General features: G+C 33.5%; 1 protein-coding gene across 2 annotated transcripts in view; it reads right to left on the bottom strand.

Annotated features, from left to right (window-relative positions):
- Positions 1 to 239: 239 nt before the first annotated feature.
- Positions 240 to 26069, bottom strand: part of Ask1 (apoptotic signal-regulating kinase 1) — a 154242-nt gene continuing 128412 nt past the window's right edge. Inside the window, exons 19-25 of one of the 2 annotated variants that reach the window (XM_089098979.1) lie at positions 25691 to 25946; positions 21610 to 21874; positions 20287 to 20497; positions 15508 to 15612; positions 13002 to 13125; positions 7239 to 7315; positions 240 to 4335 (exon numbers count right to left, since the gene is read on the bottom strand). In XM_089098979.1, coding sequence (XP_088955105.1) covers positions 4236 to 4335; positions 7239 to 7315; positions 13002 to 13125; positions 15508 to 15612; positions 20287 to 20497; positions 21610 to 21874; positions 25691 to 25946 — 1138 coding nt within the window. In that variant the 3' untranslated portion in view covers positions 240 to 4235. Of the gene's footprint in view, positions 4336 to 7238; positions 7316 to 13001; positions 13126 to 15507; positions 15613 to 20286; positions 20498 to 21609; positions 21875 to 25690; positions 25950 to 26069 lie in introns of both variants that reach the window. The other variant, XM_089098971.1, reaches the window with a different exon arrangement.

The raw sequence follows: 26069 nt of genomic DNA on the forward strand, positions 1-26069 counted from the left end.
ACCTTATTGCACAGTGCTCTGCTAAGGTTAAAAAGCGCTTTCTCTTTCTTAAATAACATCGAACTGCGAGGCATTTTCAGTTAACCTAATTTTTTTTTTTAACTAAGACAAAAACAGCGTCGTTTAAAAACTGGAAATTGGAATAAAACTAAAAGAATTGGAAACAGGCGAAACTAAAAATTCTTCAGTTAAACTTTTATTTATTTCGGTCAACATTATAAAACAGAGACAAACACAACAACAAAAGAAGATTTATACGAGCAAAATAAAGAAAACTGAAAATTTCCTAGTTTTAAAGAGCCCCCCCCCCCCCAGAAAACTCCTTGATATATGTCTGGTCACCATACTGAGCTATAAAAAGAAACCAATAGACAATCTAAGCATTGGTCCAAATATTTTAATAACCTCATTGATAGACCTAGGAAAATTGACTTTCAAGATTATGTAATACTAATGGCCACTTTCCTAAACTTGAGGCAATCAGGAAAATCCATAATTTTGTCATTTTCCACAGAACCTTGCAGAATATTCTGTTTGCAGCTTTAACACAAAGAAAAAAAAATAATACCTCTAAAAATATTGACCATGTTAAAGTAATTTCTAACCCTGTTAAATAAAAACAAAAAAACATACGCGCAAAAGCAATGTGATGGTGATCACATTTTTCTCTTTTTATTAATTTCTTGCAAGATGTCGAGACTTAAAATAGTAAATTGACTGCCTAGGACTAAATAAACAAAAATATGATTGTACAGACTTTGTGCAAAATATAACTACGAAGTCAGCATTTTTGAAGTAAGTTATAAAGGCACGTTTTTGAATATATCAAGCTTCAAGCAAAAGGCAGTTAATATGTGTAATTTACACAAATGATAAATAATATTTGAAATACAACCACAGAGTTTCAAGTAACTTGTTTAGTCTGACTTTGGTATTGAGAAATTAAAACAGTCAAAAGAAAATAAGTAAATAAACTAAAAACAATTCACCATGCACAAAAATCGAAAAGAAAACATACTAAACCCTAAAGAATACTAAAGACGTTAAAGCAATTTCCGAGCAACATAATCTATGAAAGAAAAAGAAACTGATAGTTTACAAAACAAGGAATAGAACCTAGGGGGAGATTTTTCTAAAATAATTACAGATTAATCACGACAAGAGCAATTTTTTTTTCAAAGGAATCTATTCTTATTTTTATGGCCCCTTTTTATCTTCTTTAGTAGCATTTAACGCCATCATTAACGCATTTAACGCCATCAAGTAGCATTTAACGCATCATTAACGCATTTAACGCCATCATATATTAAAGAGATTGTAGTTCTTAAAATACCCACGAGAAAAAATGTTAGTCATTTTAGGCAAAAACTTTGTCAAATTACTATATAGTAAATGTAATATTTTATTGAAGGAATCTTTCTTTTTTCCTTTTTTTATTGAAAGAATCTTTTTTTAGATAAAAGTGACTTCAAATATTAAATAATGACGTAGATTTCAATAAGGCAACTATAAATAATCTACAATTAAAATATTTTAACATAAAACAATCTTCACAGTAACACAAAAAATGGCAGTTAATAAATATGGCAGAGTTAGTCTCAAAAGAAAAGACAAAAGGAGGTAAACTCCAAGAACAGAGCTTCCCAATGTTTAAAGTACGCCTTGTAAGAAGTTAATTAGTCTTTCAGGGAGCAATTATTGAATTTTGAGCAAGTACGTTGTCTTTCAACTTTCCTATAGGCGAAATGGGGCTCATTTTATGATTAATTAGAACCATATGTCGCTGTTACGTCTAAAGGTCCTATATAACATTGTGATACTTCTAAAGTAACTACCAGAAATCGTTTCCTTAGCTGCATTCAATTAGAGAACCGCAAGGTTAATGTATATTTAATCACGGTCGGATACTCCTGATCTAAATTATTCTGGTGGTTCAGCCTTTAAGACCAACCCATACAAAAGTGATTTTTCTTGTTGTTCAAGACAGGGTTCTGTAAGTTTTCTGTATAGGGTTTTCGGGTCACAACGATAACAGTCGTGTACTTTTTGTTTGATCTGACGCCGTTTATTAAGGGTTTAAGTAAGGGCGTATCCAGGATTTGTGTTCGGGGGGAAGGTTCACGAAAAAATCTCTACAAAAGGCATCAAAATTAGTATCAAGGCATTTTTGCTACTTTTTTACGGGTCGGCCATTTTTTTTGGGGGGGGGGGATTTTAAGTCGGTAATCCCCTTCTCTGGATACGGCCTTGGGTTTAACGCAATTTTCCTAAATTCTCATAAATTATAACATTTTACTATTAAAACTAATCGAGACAATAGTTACCTGAATCAGCTATAAATGGCGATTTTTTTTTTCACAAGCCAGTTTTTTAAAACACTTTTTTTGTTACAAATGGCTTTGGTTGGTTCTTTACTAGGTTGCAGCTACTACTACAACCATGACAGCTTAGTAAATTAGTTTTAAGCAATTAACTCATGCGCATAAAATTGTCGGATACAATCTTTAGGCATAAAAGTAACGACATGTAATCCTATAACGGGAATATGATGAAGTACTAGAAAGAAAGCAAGGCAAAAGGCAAAAAGGTAGACAAGACAAAAACATAAGACTTGAGAAACACTGCTCTTGGCAACAGAAGAGTAGTATTTTTATATTATAATATACTATAATATATTTACTTATACTATAATATCTATATCGACTACAGGATATCTTTACTGACAAGGCAGTTAATGTAGAATTCCTGAACTCAGTTTGAACTCAGACTCACTCAGTAATAAAATGAATTCAGTAAGAAAATGGGGTTTCAAAAGGCAGAACCGGGTTGGTATCAGAGGCCTGTTTTTATCGCCGTAACAAGATATTATAACATTTTTATATTGCGAACTAAACGACACTTGTCACCTACAAATGTAAACGGAATATTGTGATAATTCGAATTAGGGACAATTGTTGATAGAATTTGAGCGTCAGATTGAAAAAAATCGAAGAATAGAAATAAACTTGAATATTTCGTTTAAGAAATAACCGTGGATGATTTTGATGTTTTACAGTTTTTTACTGTATTCTTCGGCATCAAATACAGTTTTAACTCGTCAAGTAATAAATACAGTTTTAACTCTACATACATTTGAAGGTCCCAAGGCCGTATCCAGGGGGGGGGGGGTAGGGGGTTGGAACCCCCCTCTGAAATGTTAGTCTAACTCGTAAAAATGTAAGAAAAATGAATATAAACAATTTTTGATGCGTTTTTTCAAGTTTTTTTAATCCCTCCCCAGAACAAATCCTTTTGTACCCCCCCCCCCCCGAAAAAATCCCAGATACGGCCCTGGAAGGTCCTATTTAAAAATTTCCCACCCAATTAATACATTTCCATGAATTCAAACGTATTAGCTTGGACGGCAAAAACAGGCCTCAAATCATACACTTTACAAATAAATGAATGGTTTCTGACCGGTTATTTAGGTTAACTGTTCATCCAACAGGCGACTAAATGCCAAAATAAGCTACATACCGAAAGCTTGCCGCGGGACTTGCAAATAAAAAATAAATGAAGAGAAAAAAGATCAAGCATTACAAATAGGCATACATGATCTACATATTTCAGCCGATTTAAGTGATTACAGAATCTCAACACTTCAAGAACACTGGGTTTGTTTAAATATATTTTACCCATAAAATCGATGGATAAACTATTTACTTCGAAAAGTGAAAGTTAAAACACTATAATTAAGCTTAAAAACTCAAAGCAATGTTGAGTATCGCTCAGCCGTCTAAAATCAAGACAAATTATATATATTTTTTTTTATAATTTTCTTATTGATACTGTTTGTGAAACGCATACACGTCTACTTTTTAAATTGTCTCAAAAGCACTAAATATACATTTAACTTAGCATCTTCAAACTTATTGATATAAAATACAAAACTTGTTAATTAAATGAAAAGAGCTAGTAAATAAAGATGGAGTTCCTCATTATAAGACTGTTAATCATCTGCTGGTTCTAGATAAACGACTATAGTTCTTCCAGTGACCTTCCAGAGGAACCAAGTACAGTTAATCTCATATTAATAGTAACACTCTTGCCCATATTTAATTAACGATACAAGTATTCAAATATTATTTTACATAAATAATATGCTCTAACTTTGGGCTGGTGAACTTCTTGGGAAAAAAGTGATACTCTTATAACAAGTGAAAAAAGGCAGTCTGTGAGTATTTATCATTTCCAAATCAGCCTCTGCTTGAACCATCAGCCTCACTATCCGACTGACGCATTTTTGCTTTACGATACTCTTGTATTGCTCTATACAGTCGAAGTTCAACTCCAGCTCTGAAATAAGATAATCCAAATTAAGAAGTGTAAATATTCAATTAGAGAAATAAGAAGTGCGGGAGCATAGTTAGTAATAACTGTAGTTGTTGCTATTAAAAGTAATAAACAAAATTATAGAAGTTTAAACTCTAGCCCTGAAATAAAATAATCCAAATTACACTAGCACAAATACTCAATTAAAGAACTAACTAGCTTACCCGTCGCGCTTTGCTGCAATATCAAAAGAAAGGAATTCCAGGGTAAATTCCCCTCCACCACGAAAAATCCCTCCCTTTGTACTAAAAACGATTATATTTTTAAATTTAAAAGTGTTTGAGCCCCCCCCCCCCCTATGCGGAGAATTCTTCCCCGGAAAATTCCCCTTCAATGAGGAATCGAGTCCATAAATCGAAAAACATGATAATGCAGTAAATCGATATACATGAACATCTTTTTTTTAAACGTCATGCTTTCCCCAATAGAGTTAATCCCACATTGAATAAAGTTGTCCTTTACCCTACATTTCTGTAAATTAATCAATTAATTCATTTTGATTGCATATGCAAAGAGCCAGAAAATACATATAATCAAATTCATTTTAATATGAAAAATTCCCACGCCCCTGGAAAATTTTACCTACACATAAAATGGCGATTGTGTTTTTAAATTAGAAAAGTATTTGAAAAATTAGGTTGAATACGAAAATTAATGAAACTATTCAATACCAAATTCAGAGAAATTGAGAATTCTTTTTTTCAGAATTCAGGGAATTCTTTTTTATAATTCTGGAAGTATGTCGGATAACAACATTCATAACTAACTAACCCGTTAACTGAAGATCCAGAAAATATGAATGATTTGATTGGAAAAGACTCACATTCTTGTGTTGAGGGGTCCCTAATTTCTTCCAGTGTGAAAAGTATTAAGAGGGCCTTAGAAAGGGCCTTAGAAAGGGGGTCCACAAATTTTATACCAACAACTTTTGCAAGAATGTACTCAACAGGTTTTTAAAGTTTCTAGGTGATCGGATGATCAGTGTAGTAATGTATACAGGAAACACACAGATACATTAGGTGTTATGTATATTGATAAGCACAGAGCATAGTTAGTGACAATTGAAATGATTGTAACTAAAAATAATAAACATAGTAGTCAAAAGGAAGACAGACCTCCATTCCAAGTCGTTAAAAGGCAATGACGATGAGAGTTCAGCCTATATCTCAGATTGGCACACAGGGTTTGGAGGAAGGACAGTTATATAATGAACATCTTCCTCAGGAAAATTGTGGGCTATAAGTGCGCCATTTCCTTTTGAGACTCTCTTTTTTCAATTGCATCAACACTGTTGCTGTTCCTCGGAATCCTGAATTAGGACACTATGCATCATGGATGAGATGGGAAGATGAGCTTAGTCTCTAAGAGAGCCTTGTTTACTCCTTTTCTTTAGATTGAAGTGGAAGAGCAGCGTGCACAGCTGTGTTGGCCTCAGCTTGGTGCTGCAGTAAGTTATTAGTAATGTTTATTCTTACGACATACCGTCGACACATCAAATCCAAATGGCACTCAAAATCATATAGTGTTGACCTTAGAAGGACTAGATTTATCTTCCTTTCAATATTTTACTGATTGTTTTGTTGACATGTGAAAATTACGTTCTAGAAAATGCTCAGTCCTGAACTAAACTCATTACCAGACCGAAATTAAATCAGGTTAATTTGGATTCGACTGAAGAAACATAAACTAAATGCCGAACATTCAAGTTTTTTTGAGGGGGAGGATTATGCTAGGGGTGGATTTCTAAGGGGAGAATCTTCCTTGGAGAGGGACATTTCTGGGGAGTGAATATTCTAGGGGAAATGTTACACTGGAAGGTTTTGACAGAATTACTATACGAAATTCTTTTGATTGTCTTATATTCTCTTTGCCAAATTTTTTATATAGAGATGTTCCGGGGGAATTATCCAGGAGCTTTTATCGCACGTTCTGTTTTCTGGGAAATAATTTCCATGGAAGGGGGCATCTCTGGAGTGATCGAGAAACCGATTAGGGATTAAAGTATCAATCCAATAAAAAAATGCTAAGGAGAATTTTTCAAGGTAAATCGTCGACAAGCAATTTTACAGAGAGGAGGGGGGGGGGGTTCAGCGAGGAAGGCACTGTCTGGAGGGAATTTGACGGGGGGGGGGTGCACTTTGCGTTGGATGAAATTCCACAGAGGAGTTTTCCTCGAGGAAAGGGGTATATTTCATAGAGGGTGAGCCAGATTTACCGGCATAATTTGAAAAACAAACAGAGATTATGCCATATGTGAAGGGTTGCACTTCCTCAGTACCTTAGTCTTTACACTAAAGTTTGACTGTTTACTAAAATTGAGGGGCTGTTTAATTGGAATAGGAAGCTTTTTAAAAGTGCTAACAACTTTAGCGTAAAGAGCATGGTATTGAGGAGGGGGCGACCCTTCATATCCAGAATAAATATGTCAAAATTAATATGCAAATTGTGTTTTAATTTTTCATGCACGGTGAGCCAAAATCTGCATTGGTTGAAAAACGTTCAGAAATAAAATAAAAAAAACAAGTTTTTTTTAACTTAAAGCAAGGAGCGACATTAAAATTTAAAACGAGCAGAAATTATTCCATATATGAAAGGGGCTCTCCCCTTCTCAACACCTCGCTCTTTACGCTAAAGTTTGACTCTCTTTCACAGCTCTACTTTTTAACACAGTAAAAACTTTAGCGTAAAGAGCGAGGCGTTTAGGAGGGGACTGCCGCTTTCATATACGGAATAATTTCTGTTCGTTTTAAGTTTCAATGTTGCTCCTTACTTTCATTTAAAAAAAAACTTTTTTTTATTTAATACATCAAGACCCACAAACTCAAAAGGACAATAGAAAATAAGTAGAAAAAAGTGGGAGAACTTACCTCAAATTTAGCCTCCTCAGATCATCTCTTTCCATAAAATTGAGCACATCATCTAACCTGTAATCTTCGAGTATGAACTAAAATGTAAAGATATAATAAATAGTTTAAAGTAATAAATGCAAACTGGGGATGTCGCATAAAACTCTCGTTTTCGTGAAAAACCATAATCATAGGTAGCGCAATAGCACTGCCTAAGTAAAGAGCAATATGGGCACAATGTATTATTTATTTATTTATTTTTGGTTTGTTTGGTTTGTCTTAGACCAGGGCGCTTCGTATCGAAGGAGTAGTCGTAGAAACTACGAAAAGGGCTCATTCGATTGAAAATTAAAAGGGATATTGCCATTTTTAATATCCGAAAGTGATTGGAGGGCAACTAACCCCCTCCCACGCCCACAACTTCCCCAAACACATCCAATCAAAATTTTTAGATAGCCATTTTGTTCAACGTAATTAAAAGGTCCGGAAATTATTTCTTTCAGGATGACATCCCCCCACAGCCCTCAGGGCAAGGGTTGTAAGTTTTGCCCTGGGGGCATATAAGGTTTATATAGAAAGAGTGGTCGTAGGAACTTTGGAAAGCGCTCATTGGATTGGTAATCAGAAGTTCTAGTCCCCTTTTTAATATTCAAAGTCATCAGAGGGCGGATGACCCCCCCCCCCTATGTATTATCCACAAATGCATCCAATACAAATTTTGAGATAGCAATTTGCTCAAAAACAGTCCAAAGACCATATAATAAGGCCTTCGGGGTTGACAGAATCTCCCAGAGTCTGGAGGTAAGGGTTGCAAGTTATGCCCTAGGGGTATATAAGGTTTTTATGGATGGGATGGTTGTGTGAAATTTAGAAGAGGCTCATTGGATTGGAAGTATATAGTTGTAGTTCTCTTTTAAGATTCAAACATGATGGAGAGTTACTAGTCCTCCCTCCCTGGCATACTCTTTTCCCGAAACGCATTCAATTGAAATTGTGAGATAGCCATTTCGCTAAGAATAGTCTAAAAATCATATAACAATGTCTATAGGGTGGACACAATCCCCCAGAGGTCATGGGCAAGAGTTGTAAGTTATGCCCCGGGGCATACAATGTTTTTATGGAACAGGTGGTCGCATAAACTTTGAATCGAATGAACCCATTTGATTGGAAGTCAGAAGTTTTAGTACCCTTTTTAAGAGTCAAAAATAAATGGAGGGACATCAGCCTCCCCCCCCAAGCCCACCATTCCCAAAAACATATCTGATCGCAATTTTAGGAGATATATTTTGTTCAGCCTTGTCGAAAGGCACAGTAATTTTGTCTCTTGGGATGTCAACCCCCCCGCAGTCCTCAGGACAAGGGCTGTAAGCTTGGCAATTCGTTCAATGTTTACGCATAGCACATGTTATTGAGAAAGGTATGCATGTTTGAACTTTGCTTTCCAAGAAGACGAAAGGTATTCAGGTGAGCTTTTAGGAGAATGTTGAGGGGAATGTTGAACTGAATCAAAACACGTTATGTGTATACGGATTGTCAAAAGGGTGTAATACAGGAATAACTGAGTATATTAATTTGGAAAATTCAGGAAATGACAAGATGAACTGAATCACAACACGTCGTCTGTATGCAGGCTGTCAAAAGGGTGTAACAGCAATATCTTAAAAACAGTTTGGTGTGTGTAGTTGAAAAAAGAGGGCTTGTTGTGAGTGATGCTGAACTAACCAAAAGAAAATATTTGCATTCTAATGCTACTGCTTCTATCTACTCATACTATTACTACCCTGTTAATATTATGACTACTTCGGTTGCTACTACTGCCACTAAAGCTTAGGTTACTACAATTAATTCTACTGCTACTACCGCTATTCAAAGTAAGGTTATTAAAGCAGAAAATTTGGGATATATAGAAACTGTATGGAACTAATTCGAAACACACTATGCCCACACTCGAAACACATTATACACAGGTTGTCAAGCAGACGCATCAGAAATGCTTCAGAATGGTTGATAGTATTAAGCCGAAACTTTCAGCGTGTTTAGAAGGGGATGCTGAAGAAACCAAAGGTGCTATGCGCATGCTGCAACTAATGCTGCTTTGACTATTGCGACTTCGCAAGCTAAGGGCATTAAGATGAAGTTTTTAAAGAATATTTCGGCGGATGTTGAAATAAATCAAAGAAACTATGAAGATGTGGACTTTCAAAAAGGTGACAAAGCAATATCTGAAGAATAACTTAAATTATTAACTTAGAAATATAAGGGTAAGTTGTGGGGGATTTTGAACTAGCCAGAAGGCACTATGTATCTACTATTAATACTACCACTACAGTTATTGTAAGTAATACCCTCATGCCTTGTCAAGACCAGAGTATAATTTGCACTTTACTGAAAAAAAAACAAACAACAAAACAAACAAAAACAAATAACCGTGGATTGTCACTTTAGTTGACATATACTGATATTTATTCCTAAAAGTTTTGATAATTTTTTTTTTAATTTATGAAAGTAAAAAAGTGAAAACATTTAAAATGCATTTTGTTTTCAGTAAAGCGCAAATTACGTTCTGATCTTGAGAAGGCATGGGGGTTATCAGCCTTACTCATGTTAATTTTTGCTCGTTTTGAGTTTGACTCGGCTATTTATTGTAATTTCTGTTCGTTTTAAGTTTCATTTATTTATTGATAGTGATTTGTTGTAGTTTTACTCTTGGAAGAATATTTTACTTTATTTCTACTCATTTTTGGCTAGATACAGTTCGTTACTTATCTTTGAAAAACTTGTTTTGTGGAAGAAGTTTTTTAAATTAATATAACATAAGTCAAGTCTTACTATACATTTACACTGTTACTATAGATTACGATATATCTACGCTGTTACTGTTACTACAAATGTTACTATACATTTTCTAACGGAGATAACAAATACTTTAAACAGAACTGACACCAAAAAGAAAAGGTATTTTTTTTTAATCGAAACTCAAAATTCTCTAACCAAGATTCAACACAAACTTAGAATAACTGTTGCAACAGTGGCGTCACTTCACAGAAATAAAAGAAATAATAAAAGAAATAAAGAAATAAAAGAAATAATAACAGAAATAAGGGGAATAAAAGAAATAATTTATTAACCGAAATAAGGCTTACATAATATTTCAACAATCATCAGGGAAACCCATTGGGTTGTATATGATAGTTGTTTCCATCCTTATAATCTACTTACATATATTCACCCTTCACCAATAAATTAAAATCACGAAAACAAAAGAAGCTTGACCTAACTTCTAAAAATCTGCCATAACCTACAAATAGGAATAAGAAAGGAGAAAGAAGCTTGGCAACGCATTTGCGGGCCCCAACTTAGATGATTGAGCCGTTCATGGAACTTTAATTCAAGGAGTACACCAATAAGCTGAATTCACGAGAAGTCAATATTCTAGAGGGGGAAGAGTAGAGGAATGAATTTAAACTAAATACCCATGGCCAAATCTGGACTGTAGATTCAGTCCTAAAAGTTTGTTTTGACCTAGAACAACTCAAAGGGGAGTTCTCAAGCCGGTTATACCGTTTAGTATTACCACTTTTCCCACGATATGTGTTCTATTTTAATTTATTTTTATCTTTTATGAAAGCATTTAGAAAACAATAAATAGACATTCTTTTGATAACGTATTTTCACTTTGATTTAAGAAATTCAAATGAGATCCAAATATTCGGCTTTTAAGCAACATTTTGACCGAAGGTCAAATGAAATGTGTTTTAAGAGGGTAAATTCTAATTATGTTCTAATTCTACTCCTAAAATTTCTACTAAACAGACATTCATTTGATAACGTATGTTCACTTTGATTTAATAAATTCAAATGAGATCCAAATATTCGGCTTTTAAGCAACATTTTGACCGAAGGTCACATGAAATGTGTTTTAAGAGGGTAAATTCTAAATATGTTCTAATTCTACTCCTAAAAATTCTACTAAACAGACATTCATTTGATAAGGTATGTTTATTTTGACTTAAGAAATTCAAATCAGATCAATATTTGGTTTTTAAGCAACATTTTGAACGAAGGTCACATCAAATGTGTTTTAAGAGGGTAAATTCTAATTATGTTCTAATTCTACTCCTAAAAATTCTACTGTACATACATTCATTTGATAACGTATGTTCACTTTGATTTAATAAATTCAAATGAGATCCAAATATTCGGCTTTTAAGCAACATTTTGACCGAAGGTCACATGAAATGTGTTTTAAGAGGGTAAATTCTAATTATGTTCTAATTCTACTCCTAAAAATTCTACTAAACAAGACATTCATTTGATAAGGTATGTTCATTTTGACTTAAGAAATTCAAATCAGATCAATATTTGGTTTTTAAGAAACATTTTGAACGAAGGTACCATCAAATGTGTTTTAAGAGGGTAAATTCTAATTATGTTCTAATTCTACTCCTAAAAATTCTACTGTACATACATTCATTTGATAACGTATGTTCACTTTGATTTAATAAATTCAAATGAGATCCAAATATTCGGCTTTTAAGCAACATTTTGACCGAAGGTCACATGAAATGTGTTTTAAGAGGGTAAATTATAATTATGTTCTAATTCTACTCCTAAAAATTCTACTAAACAGACATTCATTTGATAAGGTATGTTCACTTTGATTTAAGAAATTCAAATGAGATCAATATTTAGTTTTTAAGAAGCATTTCGAACGAAGATCACAAGAAAGGTCTATTCAGAGGGTAAAATTCTAATTATGTTCTAATTTTACTCCTAAAAACTAATCTAATATTACTTTAAAAATTAGAAAAAATTATTTTAATTTTATTGTAAAATTTATTTATTTATTTTATATTATATTTTATTTATACTATATAGCATTTATTTTATAAAATATTTTCATTTTATTTGAAAATTATTCTAAAAGTCACATGAAATTATCTAATTCTAAAAATTATTCCAATTATCTAATTCTAAAAAAAAAAAAAAAAAAAAAAAAAAAAAAAAAAAAAAAAAAAAAACGGGGACCAAGACCCCGTTGGTACGCATTTTGGTCATAGCCAATTTTGACCTGCCTCTAAGCAAAAAAATGACAAGCACAAGCGAAAAAAGAGCAAATTGAAAAAATGAATTGATTCGAATAAGAAAAGAGATAGTTACGTATATTTCAGTACTTTTAGAGAGAGCTAGGTCTGGAAAGTTCAACGTTTCAAAACCCTAGCTTTACATGATTAAATATTCATCTCTTATTATTTTCATAAAATGGCTAACAATACGGCAGATGTTCATGTTAAGTCGGTTCCTTTTGCCTGTCTAGAGCAAAGTTTTCACTTTCGTAAAATATAGTTTTCTTTTGACGGATCTGTTCAACGACTCATTTAAAATATTTCAACACAGCCGATGAAATGATATAACATAGGACTAACATAGGATATAACATATAACATTGGAAGAAAATCCGTATCCAGTATTTTTTTTTCGGAGGGTGTTTTAAATAAGGATTTTTTTTTCGATGGGGGGGGGGGTACACAAAAAAACGCATAAAAATTTGTTTATATCGATTTTCTTTACGTTTTTACGAGTCAGACAAACATTTCGTTCAAACCCTCAAATTCCCCCCCCCTGGGTACGACCTTGGACAAAGTATGAAGTTAAACTTAAAAACTTAATCCCAGTCTTGTGATCCCAGGGTTACTATTAAGGGTATAAAATTAAATTTTTTATATATAACAACATTTTTCCTTCTAAATTACAAACTCTTAGTAAAATATAAGTGAGCCTAACCTTTGCTATGACACCTGAGTCAAGATTTAGGCTGATCAACCATTGTTGAAGAGCTGGGTCTGGATTCTGCCCTGCTGAGTCAGAAGTTGGTTCTTCCAAAGATGGCATCACGTTATTATAAAACCTAACGAATAAAATTCTTATCTACTATGTGCATAAGACAAATAGAACATAAGACGAAGAATGAAAAACGACGAAAAAAGGAAATAAGAGATAAAAGAACAAACAATTACGAGGGTAGTTCCCAATCAGCGAATGAGAAATACGAAAGAAAGGAGATATTTTGGCTAGGGTCTCTACCAAGCCGTATTCAACTCTAAAAGAAAACTGTGAAATAAAGACTAAACATCTCAAAGTAAACAAGAAATAAACCAATTGAAAAAGAAAAGAAAATAGGAGCCCCCCCCCCTATGAGACGCAAGCAAAGAAGTGACAAAATATCAAAACGGTTCCCAGGGATATGTGTATTTTGTTTGATACACATTTTTAACTACGTATTTTAGGTGTCAAAGTGACGGCGGATTTAAAAAAAACTGTTTTGGTGTTAGAAATTTGAAAAAGTCAATCAACCTTACTCCTACACAAAACCTGTATTTTAACTCTACACAACCTAAAAGCTAAAATTGAAAGTTGGTTTGATTAAAATTTAATTAAAATTATAAAATTATTATTTAAAATTAATATATATTAAAAATTATTTAAAAACATTTTTCAAGAGAGTCGGTATGTGGATCGAAATACCATTTTTACGTCTAGCATAGTAATAATAATAAAAAAAATCTAAGTGATTAATTGGAGTTGTCTCCAACAGCAACATGATAAACCATGAAAAATACTTAAAGATGATCTTTATCACTTTGTATACCCCTTGAAAATAATGCCATATCCCAACGAGTGAACTTGATTTTATTTTGCCGAAGTTGACGTGTTCAGTTCCGTTCCGCGAATGATTTTTTGGGGAAATTCTTCAAACTCCATTGTCAGCGGAAAAGCTTGGTATTGATTTATCTCACCACTCTCTGACTTGGAATTGAGACTCGTATAAATAAGACATATACACAAATTTTGCAAATATATTTAATTATATTCATTGCAAGATTCTAAACCAACAGATTAATAACATTCAATGGGGAAAAATGATGTAGATTGATTGAACACAAAATTAAAAAGCATGATAACAATCTTACCAGGGCTGTATCTGGGAATTTTGTTCGGGAGGGGGGGGGGAGAGTACAAAAAACTTCAAAATGTGTTTTTGTGCATTTTTATTTTGTTTCCACGAGTCAGACAAACATTTCAGGGAGGGGACTTCAAACCCCCTAGCCTCTCTCATGATTACAGCCTGAGCTAAAGAGCTAGAATTATTATTTCTGTTTTTTTAAAAGCATTCATTAATTTCAGGTCTGCACAACTCAAACAGGAAAGGGCAAAATTACCATAAAGAACTCAGCTAGGAAACAGGAAAATTTAACTTTTTTTCTGTTTTCAATGCTACAATTTTGAATTTTGAAAATTTTAATACAAATATTCAAACAGCTGATATTTATAACAAAAATGTTAAACTAAAAATCGAAAACGAAAAGAAAAATAAGAATTTTTTGGAGCAACAATCAGCCCAGAGTTATTACACGAATGTTTATATTTATTTTAAGGGCCGAAATCTTCGTTATGCTATCGTGAAAGGTTCTATGGCGTAGTGTGAATAAACTATTACTAAGAAAAAGTCATTTCAGGGAGAGAGTTTTCCCATGTTAATACACTAACAAAAACTTTCACATTGTCACCAATAGCGGAGTAAAAGCTAGTACAGGCTTTTTGGGTTGGCATTTTTGACATATCTACCAATGTAGAAGAAAAAATTTGAGTAGAACTATTAGAGTAATTGATGGTCTTTCTAAGCTTTCACCAGGCCCCCGCAGTCTTTGAATTTTATCGTACCCTACTGTAACCCCCTTAGAATAGGGTACAAATCGTCAGCCGGGTATCAAAAGGTTGTATCTCCATAATTGTAAAATTTCAGAAGAGCAAAAAAAACTCACAGCTCTTTTATTTCGCCTGTGATAATCATAAAACAAAAACGAATTGCTATACAAATCATTGCATACCAATCTGTTTTTGTTTTACAGTTATCAGAGGGGAAATAAAAAAGTTTTGAGGTTTTTTGTTTACTCTCCTGAAAATTCACAGTTATAGAGATACGACCTTTTGATTCCCGATTGACAAGATGGGACAAGGGATAAATTACTCCCTGTCTTTTATTTTCCATCCAGTCTCAAACAACAATAATAAAATGCTAGACTTAAAAGTTCACACAAAATTGTTTGTCATTATTCGAATTGTTTATTATGACCTCAGTTATTATTCGAAAAAACAAACAAATAAAAAACAAATATAAGAACAAACAGAAAAAATCAATGAATCCTATGAGAAACTAAAACAAATATATTGCGTCCATACAAAAAAAAAAAAAAAAAAAAAAAAAAAAAAAAAAAAAAAAAAAACTCACTGTCTTTGATTTTCGACCCAGGTTCTGACAACATGCTGTTCTTGTACCGTCCTCAGCAACAAGTCTTGAACGTCTCTTTGAGAGGTAACAAGCTCATGGAGCAGCCTAAGAACAAAACCAGAAATTAAATGTTCAACATATATCTAAATTTACATTTAATTATGTTAATTTGCATTCAATTAAATTTGAATTTAATTAAATTTAAAATATCCTAAACAATGTCCAAATATCGTTCTATCATAGAATTGATGAGTCGGCTAGGAAATCAGAATCATTCATTACTAAACATAAAAATCATAGTCATGGCAGAGGCCAGACTAAATGACATTATTTTTACAAATAAAACAAAGACACAAACTGGTCGTTATTGACTCATAACACTGACAATAACAGGCACAAAAGAGTTCAAAAAACAAATTTTCCTGCATTTGTGGCACTATTTGATTTTGCGATGGGTGTTGGTGCTGACTGGTGTAGATTGAACTTACAGTGAACGGTGTCTTTCAAAGGAACAGATGGACTCTTTGAAGTTAACCTGAATCGCCTATAAGGTAGGTTTGAGACTTTTAGGGTAAAAAGAGCATTCTCGAAAATAAAATATTTCTGGTTCAGTACGATTTGATCGCCCATTTTTAAATTACCACCAGATCTCAGGTTCAGATAGTCTGCACCAATCCCCTGTGGGTCCCACACAGGACATATATACTCAAGAATAAGGAGTATAAATGGCATTTTAACAGTTCTCAACTGAGAGTGGGAGAAACCCAACCGTCACTAACTAATAAGTGAGCACATTGCACCAACTACTCTTTTTCAAAAACCGGTAACACCTACGCCAAATGAGCAGTGAAAAGTGATGCCCAGGATTACAGAAGCAGATGCAGTTGGGTAACGCGGTTCGGGGTACTGGAGGTTTCGCTTCTGCGGACTGAACCTCATCACTTCGGGTTTTTTGGTTGAGTTGAAGGCCATTGCTGCAACAGTGTTGAAAAAAGGTTTGTCTGGTTTGAATTATTGAATTTGGCATAAACTTCTGATTTCATTGCGATATATTTCAAAAACGGGGAATGGTTATCTATGGATTTGAATCTCTTCAAATTCTAGGAGGCGTTTTAGCTATTGATATTTTTTTTTTTTGAGGCGTGCTAGAAGTTAGACATTTTTTTTTATTGTTTTATTTTATTGATTTTTATCTATTTGTTTTTACATTAATTTATTTTAAACCTTTTTCTTAATTTTCAACGATTTTGACGCAAAATTTCAACAAAAGAACGAAGGAAAAGTAACATAAAAACCTGATATTTTCATAATGAGCAACAATATGCCCCTCATATTATATGCCCCTCAATATCAATATGCCCCTCAATATGCCCCATAAATCAACTCAGAACAGGCGGTACATGACCCCACAGACCAAGCAAAGCAAATAAAATAAAAAAAAAATATGACACCACCCCAACTCGGGAAATAAAATACAGCACACCACCCTTATAAAACTAATTAAAATATAAAAATAGAAGAAAAAGAATTTTGACTCATTCAGTGAAAAAGAAAGAGTCATAATAAATTTATAACCAAGGTTTATGAAAGAGCAATACTATAATAATAAATAAAATTGCCAGTCACTATTCATAGATTTAACTCAACCTTCAAAAAAGCTATTTTTTAATCCTTTGGTTATTATATCCCTTTCACCTCTCTTTCTTCTTTTTATGCAAGGTTTTTATTTTCTGATTTTGACATATATAAAAAAAAAGAATGCTATGTTTAGTTAAAACACAATAATCTTAAAAAAAAAACACAAAAAACCTTGTTAATTTCTATTGCGGAGGAAACAATTAATGTGAAAAGTGATTCAAAATCCGCTTAGAGTTAAACAATAATACCATCTGGAATATTTACCAGGTTGGCTAGACATTTTTTTTACCTGGCAGAAACAAGACTAATTAATTTTTAAGCTCATTAAAAGTTCAATTTTATAAACAATATATAGAAAACAACATAAACACAAAAAAAGACATCCGACACCCCCTCCCCTCCCCAGTAGTTTTCATATCCCGAAAACAGGGACTAACTAACTAACTCAAATACATAACTAATTCAAACATAAAATATAACTAAAAAAAAAAGAATCTTGACTCAGAGAAAAAGAAATAGTAATAATAAATTTATAACCAAGTTTTATGAAAGACCAATACTATAATAAATAAAAACGTCAGTCGCTATTCATAGATTTAACTCAACCTTTAAAAAAGCTATTTTTTAATCCGTTGGTTATAATTTCCCTTTCATCTCTCTTCCTTCTTCTTACACAAAGCTTTTATTTTCCGATTTTGATATATATAAAAAAGGATGCTATGTTTAATAACGTAAAACAATCTTTACAAAAAAAAAAAATGCAAAAAAAACATGTCGTCAATTTCTATTGCGGAGGAAACAATTACTGTGTAAAATGATTCGAAAACCGCTTAGAGTTAAAAAATAATATCTGAAATATTTTACCTGGTTGGCTACACATTTTTCTTACCTGGCAGAAACAAGACTAATTAATTTTGAAGTTCATTGACACTTCAAGTTTATAAACAATATACGGACAACAGCAAAAATCACGAAAATAGACATTCTACACCCTCCCCCTCCCCAGTGGTTTCTATACCCCGAAAACAGGGACTAACTAACCAACTCAAACTCAAATATATAACTAACTCAAACATACAAATACTACTACTACTACTAACAAGTCACCCCAGCACCAAGCGCCTGAGGCCAACACAGCTTGGCACACTCCTCCTCCATCCCAGTCTATTCAAAACCACCCTCTTTACACCCTCCCAGGAAGTCCCATTTCCCTTAAGTCTTTTTTTATGACACCCTTTCACCCCAACCGCAGATGACCTGCTTTCTATTTAGCCCTAGACGGTGGGCCGAAAAGGATAATATTTGGCAATCTGACATACTTCATTCGCAGACCGTGCCCTGGCTATTTCAACCTTGCTTTCATTATAGCCCAAGAAAGTGCGACTGAAACACACTTTTCGCACAGACTAATGTTTGAAATATGCTCAGTCGGCCAGGTACCCAGAAAAATCCGTAGGCTATTTCTCTGGAAAATATCTAGCAAATCTTTATCCACTTTTCGGAGCACCCAGGCTTCAGAGCCATATTTGACCACTGTCATCACTGTGGTTTCTAACATTCTGATCTTGGTTTGCAGACTTATCTTCCTATTCTTCCAAACTTTTTTTAACAGTAAAAAAAAAACACCCTGAGGCTCGGCTATTCTACTTTCAACATCTTCACTGCACACACCGTCTTTACTAATCATACTACCAAGGTAAGTGAAGCTGTCCACTTGATCAATCTTTTTGTTATCCAACGTCACTTTTTCATCTTTACTTATTCTTAGCCTTAGAGACTTAATCTTCATAACATTAATTTTCAAACCTATTCTAGCACCTTAAACTCACGAAACCCCTAAAAGTCCATTCATTTTGCTCACATTTTCATCTAGGATGCTTAAATCATCAGCATTATCTAAGCCCAGGAGATTTTTCCCTCCCCATTTGATTCCGTGGTCTCCCATTGCCTTTCCTGTGCTCCTTAAGACAAAGTCCATCAAAATGTCTGCGTAAATGGGGATAGAACACAATCCTGCTTAACTCCTTATTTAATACAAAACCAGCTACTAACCTCATTTCCTACCTTAACCGCAGCAGTGTTATTCCCGTACATAGCACTAATCAATTTTATGTATTCGTCTGGTATACCGTGCAAGGATAAGACCTTCGCTAAAGATCTTCTATCAACAGAATCGAACGCCTGCTCATAATCTATAAAACTGAGGACCGAAGGTGTTTGATAACTCAGGCACTTCTCAATTATTAACCTAAGAGCAGAAATTTGCTCGACGCATCCTCTACATTTCTAAAACCGCACTGTTCTTCTCTTAAAACTTTACCTACAGCATCTCTTAGTCTAAAGAGTATCATGTTACTAAGTAATTTACTACCTACAGAGACTAGGCTAATGCCCCGATAATTACCACATTCACTCTTATCACATTTCTTATTCAGTGGTTTAATTGGGGTTTTCCTAAAATCGCTAGGTACTTCCCCTTTTTCAAAAAATATATTTATAGTCGCCAGTAGTTTATCTCTAACCTCAAAACCACCACATTTGAAAAAGTCATTTGCCACACTATCAGCACCTGGAGCCTTATTATTTTTTAATCCTTTTAGTACTGTCGCTAATACTTCCCCACAAAACAAATCTTCATTCACATCCAAGGTAACACAAAATTTTTCATTTTCCTCTATATCTCTTCCTTCAACTCTATCTCGGCTAAGCAAATTCTCAAAATGTTCTGCACATCTCTCTAACTCTTTCCTTATCCCTAATTGTGGCCCCGTTCCTATCTTTAATTGCGACAAGCCTGGATTGACTACTTCCACTTAATTTATTAATATACCAGTACAATATTTTACTATTATGCCGTCTAGCTGCATCTTCCAGATCCTCGGCAATACACATTGATAAAAAAAGAAACTCGTGTTATAATGACAACTAAGCTATGTGAGAGAGCAATACGATAATAGATAAAATTGCGAGTCATTATTCATAGATTTAAGTTAACCTCCTAAAAAGCCATTTTTAATCCTTTGGTTATTATTTCCCTTTCACCTCTCTTCCTTCATCTTATACAAAATTCTTATATTTTGATATATATATATTAAAAAGGATGCTATGTTTAATAAAGTAAAACAATATTAAAAGAATCACCTCGTATTTTCTCTTCGTAATAGGCCCAATTCTTCCTTGATCTTATGATGTTGCTGCTTCCCAGATCTTCCACTGTAAATAGTTGATATACCAGATGTTGATCCTTCGTCTGCAGGGTCCTCTTGTACATTTCCTCCATTGCCAGGAAATGGAGCCGGTTCAAGATCATCAGCTTCAATTCTACCACTACCAGCAAGGTTTGCACCAAGTTCTAACATAAACAAATAATTTAGGCAGCAATAATGCAAAAGCAGTGCATGTACTCCAGAAAGCGTATTTAGCAAAATCAAGTAAGCGTATACGTTATAAAGGTAACATCCTAAGTCGTATCCAGGGGGGAGGATTAGAACCCTTCCTCCCAGAAATTTTTGTCCAACTAGTAAAAACGTATCTAAAATGAATATAAACAAATTTTTGATGCGTTTTTTAAAGTTTTTTTGTCCATCCCCTCCCCCCCCCCCCCGAAATCCCTGCCCACATTACATAGACCAGAAAAGTAAGGGTAGGTAACCGTATTTAACGTCCAGGACTGACAAATGTCCTTAAACGACTAGACAGACGCAACGTTTCTTAAAGCGTCATAATAGCGTATATATCCAAATGATAAGCTGGCTTTTTCTCATAAAAGGTAGCGTATTTTTAGCAAATTATTTCCAATTTCTAAGATATGAACACCCAACAAAGATAATTTGCTTAGGCAAACCATGAATTAGCATATTAAGATCAGTAGTAAGCTATTCCAAATCTTGCACTGAAAATTTTCAAACATGCTGAGAAAATCTCTCAAACTAAAAAGCCAGCCTAAGAAAATGCTCAAAATGCGCCTTAACTTAGAAAGAAATCCTAATTTAAAATTTGGCGTTAAACGCCTCTGCATTGAATAAATAATACCGGCTTTCAACAGGGCAACTTGCCCTTTCACCGTTGGTTTGAGAGGATCTCCTTTAATTCAGTGTTTATTTTTGAAGTTTATTTTGTCCATAAGACTTTCATCCGTATATTTTTTACTCTTTATTTGTTTTTGTGCCCTGAGGACGGTCGAGCGGAGGTCTTGGCCTCCGCTTCTAGACAATTCTTTTTTCATTTTGAGAGGAAAAAGAGAGGGAGAGAGAGAGAGAGAGAGAGAGAGAGAGAGAGAGAGAGAGAGAGAGAGAGAGAGAGAGAGAGAGAGAGAGAATAAAAAAGGAAAAGAGATAGAGTAACTTTGAACAGTAGTGATTATACAAGCATATATTATTCTTAACTATTATTTAATTTTAGTCTTAATTTAATCAAACATTCAAAAATTTGAGTTAAGCACAGTTCCTTTTGCGCTTAGCTTACCTGGGCTTAAAACTGTAATTGCGGCTCGGACTGATTTCCTTACAAGATCATCAAGAGCAAACATCCAGTGAGGTTTTATATTATGTCTTCTTAGTATAATGTTAACGGCTTCTTGGAAGCGGTATAGAGCCAGCTGAATATGGTTTAAAGCCGTACCATCAAATTCGAAAGTTTCCCGTAGTCTGCTTATGCATTTTTCCACATGATTCCTATCATCGTCTAGAATATAGCTTCTTAATCCCTTCAAAAGTTCCAGTAAGTGACTCTGGAAGAGAATAATTTGATATATCATAAATAAAGATAATTTTGTAAGCCATTTTGGCCTGCCATAGCAAATAATAAAAAAAAAATGGAAGAAATGAAAAACGAAAATGTTTCTTTTTTTTGGCAAACGAAAAGCCTGGACGAAACAAGACGCATATTTTGGTAGGACAACTGCTTCCCTTCCTCAGCGCCCAGCAATACGGAGAGGGTTTTGAAATATATGAATACCAAAAATTAGGGCCACCTGTCTAAACAGGGCTCTTCTTATTAGCTCTTCTTTAGGTCTAGCTCCTATATCACCTTTGCATTCACAAAATGGCACCTGTTCCCAATCCCCCAGATCCAAAAGACCTAGTGCAAAAGAAGCACTGAGTAAAATTAGACAACACGATACGTGGTTTTTCTCCTGGGTAGCTAATGGGTTCGTTTGAAAGAAGCCTCATCTCTTCAGTCAATTGTCTATTATTAAGCGAGTAACACTGTTTCTATTAAACAGTAGATGTTGGTAAGTGAATCGCTTTTAAAATTAGCTTTTCTGGCTTTCAAAATTTTTAATTCTGTTAAATTTGATTTAACTGTTGTAGTTCTTTCATGTCGCTTGTTTTTTTAATTATTCCAATTTTGGTTTTGATTTGTTTTTTCCTTTTTACTTTGCGTATTATTTGTTTTAATAACTTAGTTTTTATTCGCATTTTCGTTTAGAGAATGTGAACGTGTTTCCTAGTAACTTTCTCTTATAGCGCTGTAGAAGGGGAGTAGTTGTTCTACCGAAATATTTGTATTGCTTCGATCCAGTTTTCGTTGGCCTATTCGTGATCTTCCTTTCCTTAAATTTGTATTTTTTGTAATACGATAAATAAATAGAACATGCTCATACAAAATAATATTCTATAATACACACAATATATAACAAGATCACAATGCATCGAAAATATTTAGAATACATCACAATATAAATAAACAGATTCGTTATTATAAGCAAAAGAAGGCCATACAACACAATATTTGATAGTACACAACTAATATAATAATATAAATATGAATAATCTCTCTCATCCCACCAAAAACAATAACGAAAAAAATAATTGTTGTTCTTTCTTTACCCTTTCACAAAAATATCTATAGCTTTACAATGCATGAACAAAAACTTTGACAATAGATTGAACCTATTAAGCTACTACCTTTTATTTTGGAATTGATATACCGGTTTTGCTAAGATTAAACACAGCTATTTACGTGGTAACCGACCACATCTACTTTTTTGCGGGTTTAATTGACATTTTCGTTTTAAAACCATACTTAAAAGACAGAAAGGCAGAGTCGTTTTCACACATATTAAAACCACTCTAATTAATGATCGTTAGTAATACCGAATCCAATTCGTTATTTCCATTGCCGTACTAGTTGTTGTCGCAGCACTTAAATCACTACTAAATGAAACTAGGCCGTTTTATTATTTTGACTCTAAAAGTATACATAAGATAGTGATAATATGCTCGTCTCAACATTGATCTATTCTCGAAGTATTGCTTTCCTCTGACTGCATCAAGTAGCTGAATCTCCCTAAGAATAACATTAGACGAAGTTCCCTCTTTTCATGGTTAAGCACATAAGCTTATGAAGACAAATATAGCTTTATTTAAAATAAGCTTTATGAAGACAAAGTTAAGTAAAAATATTTCGCCTAATTCAACGTGTGTGCTCTGGCTTGTTTCAGTTTAAATTTTAACTATTTTTATATTTCTGGCGTTTAGCCCACTTTTTTCCTTTTTTTCGTTTTTGGTTGTTGTTTCTGTTTCTTGATTTCAATCCACGCTGAATGAACCTTTTCGTATTAATGTGAAACATCCATGTTTGTCTTTCTCTGTTATTATATTTTCCACTAGCCTTACCCTGCCCCTCACTTCACGACAAAGCAGACAAACAAATTCGCAGTTTAATTCAGTGACATAACCAACACCACAAAAACGACTAGACCTTTCAGAAAACGCACTCAAAACATTGACCAATCAAAAACCAAAATCTTAATGAAGCATTAACTTAAATGTGATTTTTTTTTTTACCAGTCTGATGAATATTCCGTTTTATTTCACTGTGTTACATTTTACCTGCAGCATAACTAGCATTCTAAAACAAAACTAGACCTCCGGTTTCAGGGCCGGAAACGGATTATTTGTAAGGTCAACATATCATTAGAAAACTTTGTTCTGTGTATTGTTTTGTTTTTACATGAGCTAAGAATGCATACTATTTACTGTGGTTAATGGGCAACCGTCAAACGGTTCATTGTATAGACTTTTATTTCACAGCGGACGGTTCATTTTTGGAAACAGAATTTCATTTTTGAATCTCTTTTTTGGAATTCATTTTTGAAATTCATTTTTGAATTTCATCCAGTTTACTTTTCATGGCATTAAACATTTAAAATACAATAAATATCAAGACCGAGGGATAATGCAAAAGATATGATTTAAAGCTCTGCAAGATTGTGACATAAATAGTCCTGTAAAAGTTTATTTTCGCAGCTAAAATCGTTTTACACCTAACATGAAACATGAGGAGGAAAACAGGTGAGGAAGAAAATGTGTAAAACATGAGGAGGAACACGGGTTTTTCTTTTTTTCGGAAAAACACGGGAGATTTTAGAAACTCAACAGGAAATTTTCTGCCCCATTTCACGATTCTCATACCCACTGAAAATTTTGAATTTGCATCTCTTATTGTTTCGAGTTTGTTACCGTTCGCTGATAACAAAAAAAAAAAAAAAAAAAAAAAAAAAAACGCGAAAGCAGCAGCGTTGCTCCTCACCACTCTTAGAACTTACTCGGAAACACATTGAGGAAGTGACTTGGATAATCCTGTTTTTTCAGTAGGCTAAAGGTTATACTGACTGAAGGCCACCATTAGTTTGCATTAGTTGCGGATGTTTTTGTCTGTCTGCTTTATTTGTAATCTTTCAAACTTTTTTCTTACTTAATCAATTTGTAATTTTCGTTCACTATATTACACTTTTTCTGCAGCATAACTATAATTCTTAAATAAATAATACAATTCTTATATAATATGATTCTTAATGAATAAAAGATCTAAAATCCAACTGGCCAGCCATGACAAAAATACAAAGAAATGAATATAAAGGCGACAACCGGGTCTATGGCCAGTAAATGAAAAACGAAGAAAAACAGCAAAAATGAAACAAACATTCCCCCCGTATCTAACAAGGCGTCTTCAGCATAGAAAAAAAACAACTAAAACTAAAAAATGCAAAACTAAAATAGACAAAGCTAAAATATATAATGTACAATTACTTAATATTTACAATTTGAAGGTACCTTCATCAAACCCCAAAAGTAACTGGATTCCAGTTACTTTTGGGGTTTGATGAAGGTAGCTTCAAATTGTAAATGTTAAGTAATTGTGTATTATATATTTTAAGTTAGTCTATTTTAGTTTTACATTATTTAGTTTTAGTTTGTTTTGTTTTTTTCTACGCTGAAGACGCCTTGTTAGATACGGGTGAAATATTCGTTTGATTTTTGTTGTTTTTCTTCGTTTTTCATTTACTGGCTATAGACCTGTTTGTCGTCTTTATGTTCATTTCTTTGTGTTTTTATGATTCTTAAAATAATTTATATAATCTTTATATTATATATTATCTTATATTTGTATCCATGTAATCTTTATATTTATATTATCTCAATATAATAGTATAATTACTATAATCTTAATATAATTCTTAAATTAAAATTTACAAATGTTTTAATGACCTTATATGATATCGTGGCACTTCAAAGGGAAAAAAGGGATATAAATTTACCTTTCCTAGTTCTGTATCAGGCACTTCATATCTATGGGATTCTAACCAGGTATCTCCAATTATATTTTCATCTTGTCGCATTACTTTCATCAATGTTTGTCTTCTTTGTGAATCTTTTTTGAGCATATAAAAACCATCTTCCTCTGTTCCAGCATTGCGCATGCCATCTACTTCAGGCGAGAGGGGTGTGTAAGGTTGTCCAGATGAATCTCGTCTTAAAAGAATTCCCGAAGCATCCAAATCGGGCGTCTGAGGACTGCTATTGAGAGGAGATAAATAAAAAAAGAACAGTTGCCCGTCACAGCTTCGGCTGTTCCTTAAGTGGAGTTTTCTAATTAGTTCCTGTTCCTCCTGTTCAATAGCTTCCTTCTAGTAAAAC

This window comes from Artemia sp. Qi Xiang Cuo, chromosome 2 (assembly GCF_049724085.1).
Source record: "Artemia sp. Qi Xiang Cuo chromosome 2, ASM4972408v1, whole genome shotgun sequence".
In the NCBI taxonomy this organism is placed as follows: domain Eukaryota; kingdom Metazoa; phylum Arthropoda; class Branchiopoda; order Anostraca; family Artemiidae; genus Artemia; species Artemia sp. Qi Xiang Cuo.